The 22,186-nt window shown below is 39.0% G+C and overlaps 1 protein-coding gene across 2 annotated transcripts in view; it reads right to left on the bottom strand.

The window, feature by feature from the left end:
* Nucleotides 1–22,186, bottom strand: part of DOCK1 (dedicator of cytokinesis 1) — a 443,954-nt gene that overhangs the window by 332,716 nt on the left and 89,052 nt on the right. For both annotated transcript variants that reach the window (XM_081328492.1, XM_081328491.1), the window contains exons 16-18: nucleotides 16,878–16,950; nucleotides 5,141–5,244; nucleotides 4,437–4,620 (exon numbers count right to left, since the gene is read on the bottom strand). In XM_081328492.1, the coding sequence (XP_081184618.1) occupies nucleotides 4,437–4,620; nucleotides 5,141–5,244; nucleotides 16,878–16,950 (361 nt within the window). The remainder of the gene's footprint in view (nucleotides 1–4,436; nucleotides 4,621–5,140; nucleotides 5,245–16,877; nucleotides 16,951–22,186) is intronic.

Below are 22,186 nucleotides of genomic sequence, written 5' to 3'. Positions count from 1 at the left end.
CCCCGAAACCATGAATGATCTCACCCAGCGGCTTCATATAGATGTTGAACAGGAGGGGAGAGAGAACCGATGTGACAAGAAAGTGTGCTTAGAAAGAAATTTACGTTTGTCATGGCTTTATATACTCATTTTTATAATGCAGTACCCATTATATCAACCAGTCCTCAAACAGAGAAAGCAGTGCACTTTTGAATTATGAAGTCAACAGGCTAGATAATTTTTTAATGTATAGATTTTAGCAGTATTATCGCTATGAAGATTATACTAAAACAAAATGTATTTGAGCACAGCAATACTTCTCAATGACCTAAAGGAAGACTGAGCCCTAAGAATTCAAAATTATGATGGAACTGATGACCCACATATATCATATAAAGTTTTCAATCATCTTGTATTCAAAATTTTGCATGTTACCTTGTGGAATGAATTATTTTGATTTACCCTCACTTTCAGTTGATTGAGCATGATAAGATTGGATGAAGCTTGTAAACAAATCCCACAGCTATACTGTTAACTAGAAAATGCCTAAAATGTTTCACAGCATTATACATTCCTTTAAGAATTTTCCTTCTAAAAAAGGTAAAAAAATTTACCTAAAGAAGGTAAAAAATTATTTTTTAAAAATAATTAAAAGAAAAAGATCACTGTCAGAAGGACAAGATATTGTGCCTCTCAAAATACTATCACAATTAACTGAACATGAGAGAAAACATTCTATTAAAGATAAGCGTAAGTATCAAGACAAATGCAATGTCGACCCTCATTCATACTTATATCTTGCATTAAAATATGGAAGCTGTAAAACCCTGTTCCAGAGAACTTAAAAACTATTTTAGCACACAATATAGAACATCAAAAATAAATAATTCTCTAAAATCAATATGATTTTGTCTACCAATAAAGGCAATAACATTACAGAGTTATTATCAGCTTTAGTGCGCTAAGAATTAAAGAGCTATAATTTAGTTAAGATTTGCATTTCCTACAAATCATTCTGGAGATGACAGATACTAAGATCATTTCCAAAAAAGATGTTCCAATATAAAATTCCTTCCTCCTTCAAATACTCAATTTTTCAACTTGTCCAAGTAATAACATTATATATCCAGTTCTAAATACTTGTTATACTAATCAACTTAGAACTATTCCCTAATTTATTAAAATGATTTTTAATGGCATTTTTCAGTTGCAGGAGCTGTTAAGTTTTACTTGCTTTCTTGAGCAACAGTTTCCTATCTGTTTCTATGACATCATTTCAAACTTATCAGAGAGGCAGCAGGACTCCTTTTATTCCACCTCTTCAATTCTTTATATCTGAAGCAACTATGTGTTTCTTCAGGTTTATTTTCTATAATGATCCCAACAAGCCAGGAAGAAATAAAATAATGAATAATATTAAAAAAATAATTATGAGGCAAATTATCACCAAGAAAAAAATCGTCGACAGGGACACTAACCTGGGGCTGAAAGAAATGCACTGTAATATTTGGGACATAGCAAATGTATAGTATTTCTCCACTCTCCTTCAATTGTGATTGAACTGTATCTCTCCTCAAGAGGCATGTGCCAAACAGGAGTAGAGAACATGATATTTTATCTAACAATTTCCAGTTGGTCCTATGGATACATTACAATTGAACCTCAATTCAGAATGTTAATGTGTTTCAAAGGCTGAATTGCCTCAATGCAGAAAGATCTAGATCAGGGCTTTTCAACCTTTTCACCCATTGTACCACTTTTAGGATATGGCAACATCTGAATACCACCAGTCGCCTAGCAAGGTGTCAAAAACTTGATGACCAAAAAAAAAGAAAAGGAAAAAATGATGAAGTACAGGTAGTCCTCGACTTGCAACAGTTTGCTTAGTGACTGTTTGAAGTTACAATGGCACTGAAAAAAGTGCCCCCCAAGCCACAGCCGAGCAAGACACCTGCCTGCCTGCCCGGCGGCGCTCTTCCTCCTGTCCGAGGTTTTCATTGTTGTGAGCATTTCTGTTGAGGATTGGCAGTGGGGGTGTGTGTGGTTGGGTTTTATTTCCCCCATCTGCAGGGTGGTTGCAGCAGGTTTTGGTCACTTCACATGACCTTGGGACATTGTGACCGTCATAAATATGAATCAGTTGCCAAGCATCTGAATGTAAATCACAAGACCCTGGAGATGCTGCAACATTCCAGCTGATCGGCACTTCTTCTGGGCTCAGAAGTGCCAGGATCAGTGCCGAGCTCCAGCTGGAGCCTGGCGCTGATCCTGGCGCTTCCACTGAGCCCTGACAGCCCTGAAGCTCCAGCTGTCTCTTGCTCAGGCTTGTGCGGTGCTGCCACTGGTTCAGCTCATTCCCCTCCCCCACTACTTTTCTAGGATGGTCGCATACCACCTGCCAGGTGCCAATGTACCACAGGTGGTACCCGTACCACTGGTTGAAAAGCCCTGATCTAGACAATCTTGGATGATAGGTTTGGGAAACAGCTGGACGCTCTGTCCAACACAAAATGTAGATACCCCTCTGTATCTACAATCTGTTTTTTATAGAAAAGAAAAAGAAAAAAAACCTCTTTGTGTGCAAGCAGCTGCTGCTTGAGCTCTTGCTGAGAGTTATTCTCTAGCTGGGAAGAGTGAGTAAACCCTGTGGAAAAAGTTTTTACTAGAGAGGACATGCCATGAGCTGCATCGCTACAGTGGACTAGAAATTTCCCATCCATATCACTTCCTGACAACAAACTATACTTCCAGCCAATTTAATCTAAAATCTGAAAAAATAGATTTAGCCACAGAAATAATATAGGTTTTCTAAGGCTGTATAAAAGTAAGAGAACTCAAAATTTCTAAAATATTAATTATCTCTTTTATATTTAATGGCTTCATAATTTTACAGGAAATTACTGATAAATGGTTTAAAGAGAGCATGCATGTGATCTTCAAAACAAGAAAACTCACATGCATTTTATACTGGTAGTCCTCGAGTTACGAATGTTATGGAGCCTGCCCATTCCATTCGTAACTCAAAGATTCGTAGGAGTGAATCTCGTACCCTGAATGAGATTCACTCCCAGCTTTCACCCATGCATTTGCTAATTTAATGCATGGGCATATGCACAGCTCGTTAAATGAACATGAGGTATCTCAGGGTGGGGAAGGCCGTGGGGGGCTTAGTGATGGAACAGGCCACCTGCTTCAGACCACCCAAGTCCCCCCCCGAGATACCTTATACTCCCTCCCCTGGGGTCTCCAAAATTGCTCCCCCACCAAATCCTGCCGCACCGAGGTCAGTTACCTTGTGAAGAGCTGTCTCCTCTCCAGCCATTCTGTTTCTTTCTCTGTTCCTGGCAAGAGCAGATGGAGGCCTCCAAGGACCAGAATGGACCTTTGGAAGCACATGGCCACTGCCCACGTCCTCTGTTCTGGGCCTTGGAGGCCTGCAGAAGGCCTCAGAGGCCCAGAGTGGTCCTCTGTAGGCCTGCGAAAGCGTACCCTGGACTCCTTTCTGGGCGGCAGTGGTCCAGAAAAGGCCTCCAACACCCGGATCAGGCCTCCCGAGGACCACAGAAGCATTCCCTGGCTTCCGTTCCATTCTCTGTTGCATAGAACAGAGGCCTAAACTATTGTGAGACCATGCAAGATCAGTAGTGTGAGATCTTGCACCACTGATCTCGTGTGATCTTGCATTACTTCAGGCCTACATTCTCTGTGAATACACCAAAGGCCTGGGGCAGCCAAGAAACTGAAGGATCTCTCAGTCTTCACAAGGTGAGTATCCACAGGCCTAGTGCCTAGGGAGACCCGAGGGGGAGAAGGGAGGGAATAGTCAGGGTGATTGTTGCACTGCCATTGTGGTAGTTCATAAGGGTGAACGACTGCTGTGGCGTGGCAACATTCATAATTTTGGGACTTTTTTGTAAACACTAGGGGCGCTTATCATGTACTTAAAATGTTCGCCAAGGGAACACTCGTAACTTGGGGGTTACATGTATAGCAAAATATTAATAATCATTTTTTTCTTCTATTTTTCCTATTGATATGGAGATACCCAAACTCTGGCATCTCTAGCACAGTTTATTCATATCTGTTTATATGTGAAGCTACAGATAGCATGTAATCTCCATCATTTTCCCCTTCTGTTCATTGGTATTTATGTTAAATGTATAGTTCTTCACCAGTCCTACCAGTATGACCAATGGTCAGGTATGATGCAAGTCCAAAATTATTAGAAGGGTCATACATTCTCTATTTTTTTAGATGTTTCAAATAAGCTCCTGTCAAAAAGAATTTCAGAAGGTTGACCGGGTTGCATAAAATATGCAATACTTTGTTATTTTATTTCTGAAGGCCTTCCATGCCCAAATATAAAAGGGTGACTCAGAATTGAAATGGTCAGCATTAATCTTTTCAACACCACAAACTGAATGTTTTTTTCCCTAGAACTGTATTATCATTCCTACCATTTTGGGTTAGTTTTGTTGAACAGACAAGAGTAGAGATCTGGAATGAGTCTTTACTGATGGTACAGCTTCCAAGATTTTGCATGCCCTTGCCAGCCATGGAGTGACCTTTTTCTTCCAATTCCAGTTTAGTAGAGGGCAAGCTTAAATATGTTGAAAAATCTTCCAGCTTCTTTGCTTCTGCCTGCAACATTATTCCAAAACAAAATATATATTTATTTTTATATTACTCACATCTCACTGTATCGAAACATAGACAACTTTAACTGTTTATTTCATTTCTAACAATGTCATAGTTGGCTGGATTCACCGCCTTGAAAAGTAGATCAAAATGTCACATAGCAACCATTTACTAACACTGTTTCAACTCTAGAGGCAAATCACCAACATTATAAAAGTCTGGAGGAAACAAAGAAGAGAAAGATTCCACTTACTATACAATATGTAGTTTAAATTGTAAAACATTCCAAAAATTTTAAATCATAAAATCTTGTTTAATGAGATGTCTGATTTGTATTGAAATATCTACGTGAAAAACAACTTTTGCTCTTCTTTCTAATACATATGCTTATACCTGATTCTAATGAGATAACAAAAATTGATCACATGTGCAAAATTTTTCTTCTATATCACTTTAAGCAATAACAAAAACTCCTTAAATCATTGGCTCCTCAAAGTGTTATAGCATATACTTAAGATAATACCTTATAAACTATAAGATCATGTTCTCCATCTCGTAGAGTTGTTCCATCATATCTCATTAATTTAACAAATGCCAGAGCAAATATTTTCTCAGATTTATCTTTGGCTGTTCAAAAGAAAACAAATGAGTATATTGTAAATCAACTGATAAAGACAAATATAGCAATGATAAAATACAAGATATACACGTTAATGAAGATTTAGAAATTATTAGGTGCTTTGTATCAAAAAAGACATTTGAAATGTAGGCTGAAATAAAAGAGAAGGAAAACGAAAAAGATTGTGCTGTTTAGTTTATAATCCAAGTCAATCATAAAGATACTTCAAACAATCTCTGTATTGTGTGTGTTTGTGTGTGCATACAAACACACACACACACACACACACACACACACAGAGAGAGAGAGAGAGAGAGAGAGAGAGAGAGAGAGAGAGAGAGAGAGAGATTGGTATGTAAAACTTTAAGAACTCTTTTGAATATTCATTCTTTCTGCATAAAATGACCTAAAACATTATCTGTTCTCCACATAAATCCTAAAACTAGATAAAGAGAACCCATTTAAGTAAACGAGTGAATATTTATTTATTAAGAAAAATATCCCAAAGCTAACAACAATGTTCCGGTCCTGCTGTAAGGAGGTATTCCCAGGAGGAATAAACGAAGAACATGGCACATGGATTCCAGGAGTATTTATTGCCATCTGAGTCACCCAACATATCCCCTCTGCCCAGTAAAGTACGCGGGCACTTAATATTGGACAGCAGCAATATGGCAAGATACCAGAAGTGGATTATCAGTTTAGGTAAAAGAGCAAAAGCATCCATTCGTACTGAGTGAGGAAAGGCAATGGTAAACTATTTCTATATTTTTAGCAACAAAACCACATGTATAAAAAATATATAATGATTGAAGATAATAGTGCTGGATGATGGGCACCTCAGATTGAATAGCAATCAACTTGCTACTGAAGAAGAGCTAAGGATCTTTTAGAATGCTAATGCATTTATGAGATAGCTTGATTAAAGCCTTTGGGAAAATCCAAACCCACAGACAGAATTACAGTGGGAAGTTGGAATGTAAGAAGCAGGAACACAGAAAAGCTCAGCAGAAGTCAAAAATGAAAGGAATCAACTATACATTGACATCTTCAGTATCAGGACTAGAATTGGATGAACAACTAGTTCAATGTGATAATGATCTAAGATGAAACATTGGTCCATAAAAAAAGAAACTGATGGGTTTGATAATCAAGTTCAATTTGAAATTGATAGAAGATGCACGATATATGGAGATCAGATGGAATACATAGAAATCAAATTGACTTCATTGTTGCTAAAGTAGGTGAGGGAGCTCAGTATATAACATCAAAGGCATGGCCAAGAAGAGCTAGGGAAAAGATCCCAAACTGTTTAAGTGCAAATCCCATGTTATGCTAAAGAACAAGATGAAAGCCAACCAACATCTATGATATGATATTCAGCATATATTTACTTTTTTTCAAAGAGAACATAAAAATTGCTTAAAAGTCTGGAACCTCATTGACAGAGAACCAAAGGAACTGTGCAATCAAAGTAAATAATTTGCTACAGATGATTACAAAAAGAGACTGCCAAAGATGAAGAAATAGAAGAAAGCTAACTAAAAACTTCCTGGTGAGAAATGATGAGCCACCAGGTCCCCAAATGAGCCAACTGAAAACTATTGGGGAGTAAAGAGGTAGGGGAGGGCTTGCCTTTTGTCAGCATTGGGACAACATGACAGAAAATGGTATGACATTTTAAATGATCCAAGAGATATTTGAAGAATGGGAATAGAAATCACAGCTACCCAACAAGCAATGAGGTCTGTTTCTATGGATCGACTATTTCCAAAAGATATCAAAGAGGAAATAACAGGTGGGGGGAAAAATAGCCTGGAAGATCTACAGCAAGGGTACCAAACTGCCGGCCCACGGGCCGGATGCGTCATGGCGAAACTGTGCCCACGCTATTGCCAGCAATGGAAAAGAAATTGCGACATCATGACACATTACATGACATCGCGAGTTTGACAGAAAAAAAATCTGGTACTCATCTTATTAGAAAATAAACTGTTGAAATACCAAAATAAATTAAACATTATGGATTGCGAGAGATGACGAGCCAATAGAATGACCTGGATAATGACTCCATTACTGCATTTATAAAAGTGGTTTGCTAAAGTGTTGAAGAAGCTTCTGAGATGGGAAAAAGAAAAACTGAAGAGAAATCAACTGCTATGACAACAGTTGAATAAATTAAAGATCAAGATTATTACAAACAAAATGGAGGGCTACAAGTTGACTATGGTTAAAATAAAACCTGTTTCTTTTGGTTACCCTTTATGAATTTTTTGCTGGACTGAATGTTAATGATTTATGGGTTTCTGTATGCATAAGGGATGGATTATAGGAAAAAGATATGCTTATGGGGGTGAAGAATCACATTTGTACCTGTGATGAAGATCAGAAGTCACTTCTTTAAATATTCCTTTTCATTTTTTCTTATTTTTCCCTCTTTTTTCTTTTCTTGTACTTTCTGTTCTTTCTTTCTCTTTCACTAAGTTTATATTAACTTTTTTTATTTCTTTTAAAAAAGGTTTCCAATAAAAGCATTTTAAAAAGAAGAAATCAAATTAGATGTCAGAACAAACTGTGAAAATTGCCAAGAGAAGCCAGAGACAAAAAATAAAAATAACTCGGGAAGGAACTTAACAAAAGGTTTCAAAGCGCTGTTAGAAAAAATAAAAAGCAGTATTACAACTACATATATAATATATAAAGATAGTAACTAATTCAAAGATCAAAGATGGGAAGAATATATTGGAGTTCTGTGTAGCAAAGATGTCAACACACAAAGAAGAATCAGTAAATGTTCTAGCCAAGCTACGCCAGCAAAAAAAGGAGCACAGTGAGCAAATTATCATATAATATCCTTAATTTAATATGCTAGCAAAATAAGGTTTAAGATCATCCACCATAGATTAGAGGCTACCTGGAAAAAGAGATGCAAGATATTCAAACTGGCTTTAGAAAAGGCTGAGGAAAACAAGATATTATTTCAGATGCATGCTGGGTAATTGAGAAAGCAAAAGAATACCAAAAAGAAATCAGAATGTATTTCACATAATAATGCCATTATTATACTGATCATGTCAAGCTGTGGAATGTGCTTAGAAAAATGAGAATCTCAGAAAATTTTGTCCTCATGCAAAATCTTTATTCAGGTTATGAAGCCTGTATGGACAACATATGGCACAAGAAAAAGGGAGGGAAGGGGAGACTGTCTCAACAAAGGAACAAGACAAAGCTGTATCTCTTTACTTACTCAACCTATACAATGAAATATAGTACAAGTTAGATATAACAAAGATGGGTATTTTACTACAAACATTCCAATCGGCTCTGGAGTGAAACAGGGATGCAATTTAACTCCTGTACTGTTTAATATTTATATAAATTCAGTTACTGCTTTTATAAAAAAATAAGGTCAGTGCCACTTAAGGAAATAGAATAGGAACAGACATTTGACAATGTTTTGTATGCTAATGATGCAACAATTCTCTCATATAGGTTGGAAAAGTTTGCAAGCAATAGCAGAATTCTGCAAGAAGAAAGGTCTTAGAATTAATTACTCCAAACTAAAATTATGGTTTCCTTGGGAAGACCTAGCTGCCATAAATTCCAATGAGAAATAGAAATTAATAAAATAGAACAGTTTCTACTTTTAAATATCATGGAGTAATTTTTCAAGCCCCTGGAATTTGGCAGGAACAATCTAGAATCCTCTTTGCCAAAGTCAATAATAGTGCCAAGATAATCTTGGTCTTTTTTTCACTCTAGGGGAGGTAGATGCATACCTGCTGCCATTAACTCGCTAAAAAAAAAAATCTACATCCCATATGCCGTGTGGTTGATACAGATGCACCTACAATTATCTAAAGCCCTTGGAGCAATTAATAATTTGCAAGCACTTTTCTAGATTCCATGTTATCTGCCAAATGTTCTAATTCACACGGAAACAAAATGATCCCACTGGAAGTGAGGTTCAATGTTTGTCTACTCTCTCATTCTATTTTTCCACTGATCCCTCTATATTTTCTTGATGGCTTCTTCTCAAGATGAAAAGTTAAAATCATAGCAGACTTGTGTTTCATTGCAGCCTTTCTATCTACTCTTTGTAACCTCTAGGCCAGGGGTGTCAAACTCAATTTCATTGAGGGCCGCATCAGCATTGCGGTTGCCCTCAGGGGGCCGGGTGGGTATGGCCAGGGTGGGCGTGGCCTACTGGGTGGGCGTGGCTAGAGTGCGTATGGCCTACTGGGTGGGCGTGGCCAGCTCTACATCGTTCGCATCAAGGGTGCCTATGGGGGCCTGGGCAGGAGTGGGACAGATCTGAGGGTCTCTGGCAGAAGGAGGGTCTCTGGGCCAGGGCCAAGGCAGTGGGGGCCGTTCCCTCACTGTTTCCAGGATGGCTTCGCGGGCCGCATGAAACCACTTCGCGGGCCGGATCCGGCCCCCGGGCCTTGTGTTTGACATGTCTGCTCTAGGCTTAGAAAAAAAACGAAAACAAAATTGTCAAAGAAACTTCCATGTTACATGTTAGGCAGACTAGAGCACTGCAATTAGCAGTGGAAATCTTTTAGATCTGCAAACTATTTGTTCAATCTAGATTATTCAAACTATAGAGCCTTTGGGGAGGGGGTTCTGTTTTCAATGTTCCCTCTAATTTCTAATGTGCCATGTGTGGAAAGAAAATGTTTTGGGCAGCTTTTCTCAAATCAAGTACAAATTTGGGTGCCAAAAGTATATGAGTAAATTGCAAATACAGGTAAAAGCAAATATTTACATATTTATTACCTAAAGCGTAGAAACTAAAAAATATAATCGTATGCCACATACATGCTTGAAAAGTTGTGCTTTCAAATTATATTGTTTCCTGCCCTTTTCTTGGCAGCATTTTTCAGAAATGAGTTGCCAGTTCCTTCTTCCCAGGGCTGAGAAAAGAGGAAAAAGCTGCCTTTTGCAATTGACTGGTGGTGATTTTGTCAATGCCGGAGGTGGTCAAATGATGCTCCAGATGTTCTGGGATTGCACCACAGGCACTTATTACTACTGATACTCTCTTTGCTTTCTTTTGTCACAGTCATTCTACTTCTATTTCAAGTCACGGTATTTTGTGATTTACTCCAGTCCTTTATTCTGCTGTCTCCAGATATTGCCATGACTACTATCCAGATACTGCCATTGGTCCTTCTTATCTACAATAGTTAAATCTGGGGTATTATGCGACAGGTATTATTCTGTTTCAATTCAAAAGTCCCAGAGCACTTTAGCTTCTTCATATTCCATTATTATGTCTACTTTGTGGTGCCATCAATTCTTGCTTGCAGACAAATGATATTTCTTGCAGATATTCCCATGCACCATTGGTGCTACTTTGTTATACCGTTGTTTGTGGTCAGTCTGTGCAATCTTCTTTGGGAAGCTAACTAAATAGTCCACTGTTTCTTCAGCTTCTTTGCAGAAGTAGACATCTGTTACTGTCTTCTCAATTCTGGCTTTATATGCACTTCTTAATGCTTGGTTTTGTGCAGCCAGAATTACCCTCTCAGTCTCTTTCTTCAAATTTCCTGCTCTTAGCCATTGCCAGGTCTTGTTATCTGCTTTGCCTGCTGGCTTTTTTATGTATTGTCCATCTTATGCTTTGTCATATATAAACCTAAGTAAGCCTTCATGAAGTTCTAGCTTCAGCGCACCTTCTTCACTGTCCTTCAGATATTCTTACAATGCGCTTTTTCTTTTTCAACTGTCTGATGTACTTGCAACATCCCAGGCCACCTATGTTCCTTGGTAAGCAGAGATTGGAACTGCCAGGTGTTAATTGCCTTGACGGTATTTCCTCAACTGAATTTGGGATTTAAAATCTTCTTCACTCTCACAATGCATTCACTTCTAACCTTCTTCTTAAATTCAGTTGTGCTTGATGTTGTCAGCCTGACAGATGACCTGGTATTTGTTGTAATCATCTTCATCCAGACTCTTGATGTTATTTCCATAGGTCATAATGAGTCCCTTCAGTTTTAATTATTTTTTCCAGTTGATAGTAAGGTTGGCACAGTTGCCCATTCCAAATTCTATTTCAGTGTTTTGGCTGCATATAGACAATTCTGAGCAGTGATTGCATTTCAGATGGTGCTTTTCCATATAGCTCAAAATCAGCCATGTTAAGAACATGGGATGTTTTGGCAGATGTTTTTGATGTTTAAAAGCAAATAGCCTGAGTTATTCAGTATGGTTGACAGATGAATCAATGCAATGACAAATAGCAGTGGTCAAAATGTGTATCCTTGAAAGTTTTCTCACTTGATATTACTCTCTCCCAATCTGTCACCACTGATCAGCAACTATGTCTTCCATTGTACCATTGATCTTTGCACAAACTTCTGATGTTTCTGTTAACTCCTGTTATTTCTAGGCACTTGATTATTTAATCCTGTGGCAGGGAGTCAAATGACTTCTGGTAAAGAATCCATGCTACCAGTCAGATGTTTCAACCCCAAACCATTAATTCATCTTTACCCAGTACTGACCAATTCTTGCTCTTTCTTGCCTTTTCCCCCACCATTTCTGTTGTTATTATAAGGTTTTTTTTATTTGTTTCTTTTTATTCTGATCTACCTCCTTTATCCAGACTGCGTTCTTGTTTGAGTGGTAATGGCAGCCTTGCAAAAGATATTCAGATGCCAGGATGTATCTGTATTTATGAAGATCAGAATAATGTAGGCAATGGTTTGCCCTGTGACACACTATGGAAATGAAAGTTGAACTTTGAAGAAACAGGATAGAAAAAGTATTGATATTTTTGAACTTTAGTGTTCAAGAAGACTCTTGAAAATACCATGGATAGCCAAGGAAAGAAACAAACAGATCAACCCACAGTTCTCACTTGAAGTACAAATGAGCAGATTCAATTTATCCTACTTCAGATACATGATGTGAAGATCCAGCTCTGGAGAAGATTCTAATGATGGAAAAGGTGGGATGAAAAAGAAGATGACCAACCACAAAATGAATAGACTTAGTTATAGTGACCATGAATGTCCCATTGGAAGATCTGAAGAATCAGGTTCATCATGGAGAAAATTGATCTATCTGGTCAATAGGGTTGACACTAACCTGATGGCACCTAATCAATCAATCAATCAACAAATATATATAGTTATAAGGCACCAAACAACTTCTATAAACCAAAGCTATTGATAGAAATTTTGCAATCATTTTTGAGGGGTTTTTTTGGCACTGATCATATAAAAGGAGACTGTGAACCTCATGATCATAAGAACAGATTCATTTTCTGGTTATAAAAGATCTGTTCCTCACTGAATGTACAGTGGGCATTTTAATAGTATGTGTGATACATAGTCAAGTGATATTTCTGCCCACCATCACACTAATGGGTACCAATCAGGCTAGAGAGAAAAGTCTTGTGTGTGGAATATATAAAATGCTTTAAAAAGATCTAGGAATAATTCAGGTAGAGGAAAAAATTGTAGTACAGTAGAGATGGGAATCTCTGGCTCTATCAATTTGTATGAATTGGAGCCAAATTGTAGGCCTAAATTCATCCAAGGCGAAGGCTGTATAATACTGGAACCAAAAAGATATAACATTCAAATATATTTATCTGGGTGTTGAATACTTTTGAAATAATACATATATTCATATGCATGAAAGCATTAAATATATGCTATTAAAATCAACAGGATGTACTTTTGACCATATATTGTGCTTCAAAATACAAACATTGGTCAAAATTCTATTGCTTATTTGTACACATTGAAAAAAATCCACAAAATCCACCTTCCTATGTCTGTGCCTATTTTAAAACTCAGTATATCTCAACAGGTCCTGATTATAATTCTAAGAGTCTGCAAATGTGCAAAGCCTACACCACAGTCTTCCCACATGCATAATTACCCAGAAAACCAAGAAACAGATGTTAATAGTCCTTTACTTTTGCCTCAAAGGCATCCTGCTTCAGGCACAGTCCCACAAGCTATTCACAAGATCACTTACAAGCTTTGGCCATAGCAGTCAGTTAGAAAACTCACAAAAACCTTGTTAATGACAATAGGAATAAAAAGAGTGGATGGAGAAAAGGAAGTGTTCAGACTCCACTGGCCCTACTGGCAAATGAATACAAGCTGAAATATTTACTCGTTGTTAGTAATTCCCATTCCAAAATATGAATTGGTAGCAGCATGGAATTTTATATACCTTTTAGATACTAATTTCTTACTATTAATTATTCTAGCATCACAGTCTAATAGTAAATTATAATGTTCATAGGCAGAGAGTTTTATTTCTTCATGAAAACATCTTTTTAGATGCATACATGAACAAATATGTTGACACTTCCGGTTTGCGTCATAGCAATGCAGCCAAGGGAAAGTGGGGCTCCGCTCCCCACGACTGATTTCGCCCAGCCAGGGGGCCCTAAAGGGGTCTAAAGTCGCCCCGGAGAGGTGATGAAGAAGGAGGGGAGCCTCGTTGATCATGGAAAGATGGCAGTCAATCAGTTTGATCCAAGGAAATCCCTCCAAACCGACAGAGGAAAGACTAGCTGCATTTCTGTAGCTAGCCCGAAGCTACTGACAACTGAAGAAAGAAAGCACTAATTAGCAGATCGTAAACAACGTGCTTGGAACTGGGTGAGAATACTGATCCTTTCTCTACTACTTTGATTCCCTGGAAAAGACAAATTCCCAAAAAGTAAGAAAATCCCCAAACGCGAGAAGGAAGGGGATTTTTGCCCTTGATTTAATAAGGTAGCCTCAATTGCAATTACAATTAAGATATGAGCTGGCTAGAAAAGATGTTATAAACTGGAAATATTTTTAAAAGGTATAATATTAGAAAAATATGATGAGGAAGTATACACTTAATGTTGCATGTATTGATAGTAGTAAGAACTGTATTTGCTTAGTGCTGGGAAAATGAAAAAACACTACTTGAAGAAGAGATGATCAAGAAAACACCAGACTGTGTAGAAATGGACAGATCAATATTGAAGGATAAAGAAAAAGAAGACAGAATAATTTCAAATATGAGATGTAGTTTATCATTGGCCGGAAAAAAGGGGCAGAGATTAGGAATTTAATATGTATTATTAAGTAAAAAATGAACTCAGACAACACGCTGTTTACTAAGCGCTTATGATCTTTAAAAATAGAAAAATAATAAAATATTATAAAAAGAAAAAAGGAATATGTTGACATCCTACATTTCTGATAATTCAATCAGAAATAATAGTTTCAAAATAGTGATTCTTTATCTTAAGGAACTATTCATGTTCATATTAAAATGAACAGAATTTTATGGTAATAAATTACATGTTATTTATTTATCAATCAATAAATAAAATTTATAAAGTTGCCCTCTCACAACCTTATGTTAATTAAAGAGCAAGCAAGTAATAAAGATAATAAACAGCAAGATGTTACTATTCGCATGCAGATCAGGAGTGCCACAGTCATTTTACAGAAGCCTACATCATTCTGCAGTTGCTTCTCCACTCTATTATTTCCAAATCTCTTCTGTGTTGTCAAGATAGCCTTCAGAGGCTTTCAATAATTCTCTCTAGAACACAGCATACTCACAGGAAATCATACACTTTTTAATGCATGTTAAACACACACACACACACACATGTAGGATTAAACCCCAAGTTTCTTTCTCCCTAAAAGACCGAAAGCTACTCTTTTTTTCAAGCTTGTCTACTGCAGTAATATGCATTCAGGTAAATCCTGTTATCAATGCCAATTAGGGCTGGGATTTCCATTACTAGGCTATGTAGACATCACGTGACTGCATTGCTTAGTGATTACAATTTTGAACTGTCTCCATTATCGTTGTTCAGAGAGCCATTAAGCCAGTCATTGAGCAAGAACCTCTTCCTAATTTCCTGTCAGTTTCCTACAAGCAAAGGAAATAGGGAAACCAAAAGGAAGTCACAACTCTTAGGCAGCTCACAAGAAGCCTGCTAGATGTCCACATGACAGCAACCACACAGCAATAGCACAGCTGGGCTGGGGATGGCTGCTGCCAGAGTAGGAAGGGTGCACAAGTAACTTCTGTGGTACCTTGCAAGCACATTTGGGTCAAGGGTGGCTGCTGCCAAGGTAGGAGCACGTGCACAGACCCCTGTGTCCAAAATGACCCCCGTCCTCTTCTTCCTCCCACCTGATGAGGCACACCCAGCCTGGTCCTTTGCAATGCAGGTGCAAAGCAGACAGCATAGCGCATGATGACAAAGGTGGTAGAGTGCAAGGCGTCAGAGTACCCAGCAGCCAAAAGGGCAGAGATAGGGGGAGATATGTGGGGAAAATGAAGTGCACCCTGCAGTCATAAATGTGGATAGGTTGCCCAATGCCGGAATTTTGATCATCTGACTGCCAGGGTACTGCAATGGCTGTATGTTTATGAAGCGAACGTAAATGCCATTCATTCAGCAATGTCATAATCTCAAACAGTCAGTGAACAAGTGGTTGCTAAGCAAGGACTACGTATATTGTTTTCATAAAGAATTTTTCTATTCCCAACCTTCTTTCTTGTCATCTTCTAAACTTCAACCATGGTATGTGTCTATGGAATCAGTATCACCTTTACATTGAATAGGACCTGAAACTTTACTTTAGCAGAACAAAAGATCAACTTCTGCTATGAAGTTTGATTTCCATTACCAGAATATTACCAGGGCAGGGGAAAAAAATCCAGGAAAATTCTTCAGCTTTTTCCAGAAGGCAGACAAATTGCAGTGCAAACAAAAATGAGGAGGAGAATTTGAAGGACAACCTTGATCAACCCAGCGGCAACTAAAAAGATGTATGAGAAAGCAATGTAGCAGTTCTAACCCTATAGCATGAGGAATATAATAATCTAAAGTCTAATCATTCTGGCACCCACTATCTGCTGCAACTTAATACAAATGCTTCCTACTGATATAATTTGTAGTTAATGGTCATAAATATATCAGTAAATTACTACGTCATTTTCATTAGTGAAATTGTTACATTTTCTGTTAAAATTATTGCTTTCATTCAATGATTAATTTTACAACAAAACAGTAACCCTTTAATTACATAAGCATTAACCATTATGAAAATGTCAAACGTTACAAGTTCTAAATATAAACACTGAAGATTAATAATTAAAACTTTTGATTTTTCTGCCAATATTACAATAAAAATTCAAGCTAGATTTTTAGCGAATTCAGTAACATTAGTTAAATCAGCCATATTCTATTAATAATAGACATGAAACAAGCTAAATACCAGTTTATCTTACTGAAATGTAACAACTTCGAACAGAAACATTAACAAGTGAAGTCAATACTTGGCTTGTAAGTAAAATGCTAACAAGCTTTCCCATAGACTTCATGACTAATGAAAATCACAGCAACCCATTAAAAATACAAGCAAGTTAATTTATTTTCTCTATAAAAACGTCCTAAATACCCAAATGCCAGCTTCTAGGAAGCATATACCCAATATTATTAATTGTTTTTACTTAAATAAGTGTAAAGAAGAAGAAACTATAGGAAAAGGCATCAGGACAAGAGGGCAAAAGAATAGGACTTCAAATTAGAAAGAAATTTCTTCTTTAAAGTAGACTCTAGCTTTAAAAAAAGATAACAGTGGGTGTGGTGTGAATTACTCACAATCCTGTGATGATCTGTGCCGGAATGTAAACCTTAGGTGACTGCGGTTTACATCTTCAATGGGGATTGCAACCTTGACAAAACAAAAGATAAAGTTATGGAAATACAACATTTTATTGAGATATAATATTTTATATGTTATTATTTTTTAATTGTATATCACCCAGAGTTGTTCTGAGAGTGAGATGGGCAGTGCCTAAATTTGATCAATCAATATATAAAATACACAGCTATTGTATGTGTCTGTGTTTGTACACACAGACACAAATGCACAAGCTATTATACACAAAACACACATACAAGCATAATACCCTAAAAATCTGTTACCTAATCCAGAAAAGTAACAGTCAATTCAACACTCACAGTGTTTAATAGTATTTAAGCTAATTGCTTAAAAGGACCAGCAAATGAATATTGCCACGGGAACTTCCCTTCCTGATTAATAGTAGCCCATTTCTCCTTTCTCCAGATTTGAAGTTATAAAGTGTTATGACAACAGCAAAACCACATTTTCAAAAGTATGTTGCTTTAAACAACATTTACTGAAGCATTTGAAACCATAGGACTAGTTCAGTGGTGGCGAACCTATGGCACGGGTGCCAGAGGCGGCACTCAGAGCTCTCCCTGTGGGCACCCGCTCCATGCCTCAGAGATGGTAATTGTCCCTCTTCAACCAGCTGCCCCCTACAGGTGTCCCTCCCCACGAGCGACAGTGAGGTGACCACACCCACCTTGGCCACACCCACCCAATCTTCCATGACCACCGCAGCCACAACCACCCAGTAGGCCATGCCCACCTGGCACCCAGCGATAAATAAGTGGGTTTTGGGTTGCAGTTTGGGCACTTGGTCTCGCCATCACTGGACTAGTTGGAAGAGCAGGAACACTTCTTTGATAAGAAAACTTATCTCTCCAGAGGTTCAACAACTAAATGCTCAAAACAGAATCAATATTCTTTTCAAAAAGCAGAATAAAACATTAAATAATTTTTGTTCTACAACCCAGACTGACTTTTCATTTAGGCTACAATTAAGCTGCCAAGAACTCCTCAGATGAATAATTCACTATGTCAGTATGTCATTCACTAGACCTTTACTGAACTAATGCAAGATTTTGCACGCTGAAAGGAATTATAATCATCAAAGCAGGGACCCCTGCTTCAGAAAAACAAGCTTCTAGACCTCGTACATTGAAAGAGTTTTACCACCTAAAATATGTCTCTATATATGTAACCTTAAGTACATTTCTTTTAATAATACTCTTAATGAGAGCATTTCTCTTCTTGTTCCTTAGATTAACTATTCCTAGTCCAGACTTTAATAAAAGAAGTCTGAGAGTTAATAGTTTACCCATGAACTGAATCTCTGGATATCTTTTCTATACAGCATATGATAAAAACATTTTTGGCTCAATCTTCCTGTGTTACTATGGCCCAATAATTAGTCATACCTAAAATTGCAATTCAGAAATATGAAATAAATATCCCTCTGTATTTGAATCACTGGTGACAGAGGAAAGTGAAATGATACTGTTAACAGCAAAATTTAGAACAGCTAAAAGGTGGAGAGATTCTGGTGTTCTGTGTTTTTTCCCAGACAGTGGAAGATCGCTCATCTTCCTTACAAAGAACGATGTTCTTTGAGTCCTTCGTGAGAAGGGCAGTATAAAAATTTAATAAATAAATAAATAAATGTTTATTTTGTTAAAGCACGCTTTCATTTATGATCCAGATGTTTAATCTTATTGCTATCAAGAAACATCAGATCTCCCAATTTTGTTTTTTCTGTCATTGTTTAGTCTTTCAAATGTTCTGTCAACTTTTAACTCTCTTGGTCACTTCATATACCGTATTTTCCGGCGTATAAGACGACCCCCTACATTTCCTGTTAAATTATAGGGTTTGGGCTATACTCGCCATATAAGACACCCCTCTTCCAACGCACACCAAATAAAAATTTAAAAACATCAGATTTGATTTTAATATGGTAATTTTAATTCAAATTACCAACAAAGATGATTGGGGGACTGGAGGCTAAAACATATAGGGAACAGTTGCTGGAATTGGGTATGTGCACTTTAATGAAGAGAAGGGTGAGGGGTGACATGATAGCAGTGTTCCAATATCTCAGGGGCTGCCACAAAGAAGAGGGAGCCAAGCTATTCTCCAAAGCACTCGAAAGCAGGACAAGAAGCAATGGATGGAAACTAGTCAAGGAGAGAAGCAACCTAGAACTAAGGAAAAATTTCCTGACAGTTAAAACAATTAATCAGTGGAACAAACTGCCTCCAGAAGTGGTGAATGCTCCAACACTGGAAGTTTTTAAGAAGAGACTGGACAGCCATTTGTCTGAAATGGTATAGGGTTTCCTGCCTTAGCAAGGGGTTGGACTAGATGACCTCCAAGGTCCCTTCCAAATTATTATTATTATTATTATTATTATTATTATTATTATTATTATTATTATTATTATTATTATTATTATTATTATACATGCAGGTACTTAGTAGGAAAACTGTCTATAAACATAAGGCTGTTTGTCATCAAACATGTAAACATAAAACAGTGCAAGTGGATTAAACTTTTCCTAATTCCCTGCGCAGAGCCTTAAGTAACACCAGCTGCCTGCAATTATTGCAGGTTCGCATCCCACCAGGCTCAAGGTTGACTCAGCCTTCCATCCTTCCGAGGTAGGTAAAATAAGGACCCAGATTGTTGGGGGCAATAAGCTGACTTTGTAATAATGCTGCTGGGGGGGAGAAGCCCTAATAAGCAGGCATATACATAGAATGAAGGCTATTGCTAAGCACATTGATTTGTGCTTTAAATTGTAAGCAGCCCTGAGTCTTCGGAGAAGGGCCGGATATAAATGGGATTAAAAAAAAAAAGACCAAATGGGAGATCCGCTCCAGGTTTTCCAGCCAGCCCGCCCAGTTCCTGAGTCAAATGTGCCCTTAGAGCTAAGCAGCTGCTCTGGCTGCGGCATTCCCCACCTGCCTTTCAAGTTGGGATAGACTACAGCTGCTTTTCAACTTTAGAAGGAAAGATGCCCAGACCCCAGCCTGTAAAAAATCACAGACTGCAGCTTCTACTCCAATTGGTCCCGCTTTCCCTGCGCAGACTAAATGGGAGATCCACTCCAGGTTTTCCAGCTAGCCCTGTCCTTAAAGTTTCAGCACCCGGCGTATAAGACGACCCCTGACTTTTGAGAAGATTTTCATGGGTTAAAAAGTCATCTTATACGCCAGAAAATACGGTGATATTAATCTCCCAAAAATTTCACAACAAAGAACTACTGCTACCATGTTATTCTTGATATTTTAACAATTTATTTATTTATTTATTTTATTGGATTTGTATACTGCCCTATTCCCGTAGGACTCAGGGCGGTTTACAGGGCAGTTAAAACCATGAATACAAAAAATTAAAAACAATTAAAACAATTAAATTAAATTCAAGCCCCAAGAGTAAATCTAAAACCCAGTTAAATTAACAACCCCACAGTCTGGACCAAACAGATCGAAGAGCCAGGTTTTCAGGTCCTGGCGAAATGAGCGAAGGTCGGGGGCAGTCCTAAGTAGTTGGTTCCATAGGGCAGCACACCCACAGAGAACGCCCTTCCCCTGGGAATAACCCGCCGGCATTCATTAACCGGCGGTACCCTGAGAAGACCCTCCCTGTGGGGATGCACAGGACGATGGGAAGATGATGCCGGCAGCAGGTGTTCCCTTAGATAGTCCGGACCCAAGCCATTTAGGGCTTTATAGGTCATTACCAGCACCTTGAATCTCACCCGGTGGGCAACCGGAAGCCAATGTAGCTCACGGAGAAGAGGTGTTACATGGGAGTATCGGGAAGCTCCCATCAAAACTCGCGCGGCTGAATTCTGCACCAGTTGAAGCCTTCGGGTGGTCCTCAAGGGCAGCCCCATGTAGAGGGCATTGCAGTAGTCTAACCGGGAGGTCACGAGCGCATGGGTGACTGTACGTAGAGCATCTCGGTCCAGATAGAGACGCAACTGGCGCACCAGGCGAATCTGGGCAAAAGCCCCCCTGGTCACGGCTCCTATATGATCTTCCAAACTGAGCCGTGAATCCAGGAGGACTCCCAAGTTGCGAGCCCTATCAACGGGGGGTAATACCTCATCCCCTATTGTTAATGATGGAGAAGGCTGGTCAGCCCGAGATGCCGGTATGAACAGCCACTCAGTCTTGTCAGGATTGAGACGAAGCCTGTTTCTCCCCATCCAAACCCGGACCGCCTCCAGGCAATGGGACATCACGGTGAGGGCATCACTGGGTTGGGTCGGGGTGGAAAGAAAAAGTTGGGTATCATCAGCGTACTGGTGATACCCCACCCCGAAACCATGAATGAGCTCACCCAGCGGCTTCATGTAGATGTTGAACAGGAGGGGAGAGAGGACCGACCCCTGAGGGACTCCACAAATGAGAGATCTCGGGGTGGACCTCTGTCCTCCTGTCAACACCGACTGCGAGCGGCCCAGGAGGTAGGAGGAGAACCACCGTAAAACGGTGCCTCCCACTCCCAGCCCCCTGAGACGCCGCAGTAGGATACCATGGTCGATGGTATCAAAAGCTGCTGAAAGGTCTAATAGGACTAGGACAGAGGAACAACCCCTGTCCCGAGCCCGCCAGAGATCATTCATCAGTGCGACCAATGCTGTCTCTGTGCTATGCCCAGGTCTGAAACCCGATTGGTACGGGTTGAGATGATCAGTTTCCTCCAGAACAGAAGAAGCTGATGCGCTACTACACTCTCAACAACCTTTGCCAAAAAGCGAAGGTTGGAGACAGGACGATAGCTATTCAAAATCGCCGTGTCTAGGGTTGGCTTCTTGAGGAGGGGCCTCACCACTGCCTCTTTCAAGGCAGAAGGGAAAACACCCTTGCTCAAAGAAGCAGTTATTACTGCCTGGAACCAGCCTCGTGTCTTCTCCCAGGCTGCATAAACCAGCCAGGAGGGGCACGGGTCCAATAAACAGGTGGTAGAGCTCCGCCTCCTCATGATCCTGTCCACCTCATCGGGGGTCATAGGATCGAACTCAGTCCAGATAACACTTTCAAGACCACTCGAATCCTCCCTGTCAGATTCTGTCCAGTTAGAGTCCAAGCCGGCCCGAATCTGAGCAATTTTATCCGCAAGATGACGACTGAACTCCTTGGCCTGTCCCTGTAAGGGATCCTCCCTCTCCTCCCGATGAAGGAGGGAGCGAGTAACCTGAAACAGGGCAGCTGGGCGATTATCTGCGGACGCGATGAGGGTAGCGAAGTAATTAGACTTCGCCGTCCTC

Source organism: Vipera berus (assembly GCF_964194415.1).
Source record: "Vipera berus genome assembly, chromosome: 5".
NCBI classification, from domain to species: domain Eukaryota; kingdom Metazoa; phylum Chordata; class Lepidosauria; order Squamata; family Viperidae; genus Vipera; species Vipera berus.
The sequence above is the reverse complement of the archived record's forward strand: the minus strand, read 5'-3'. Positions and strand labels throughout refer to the sequence as shown.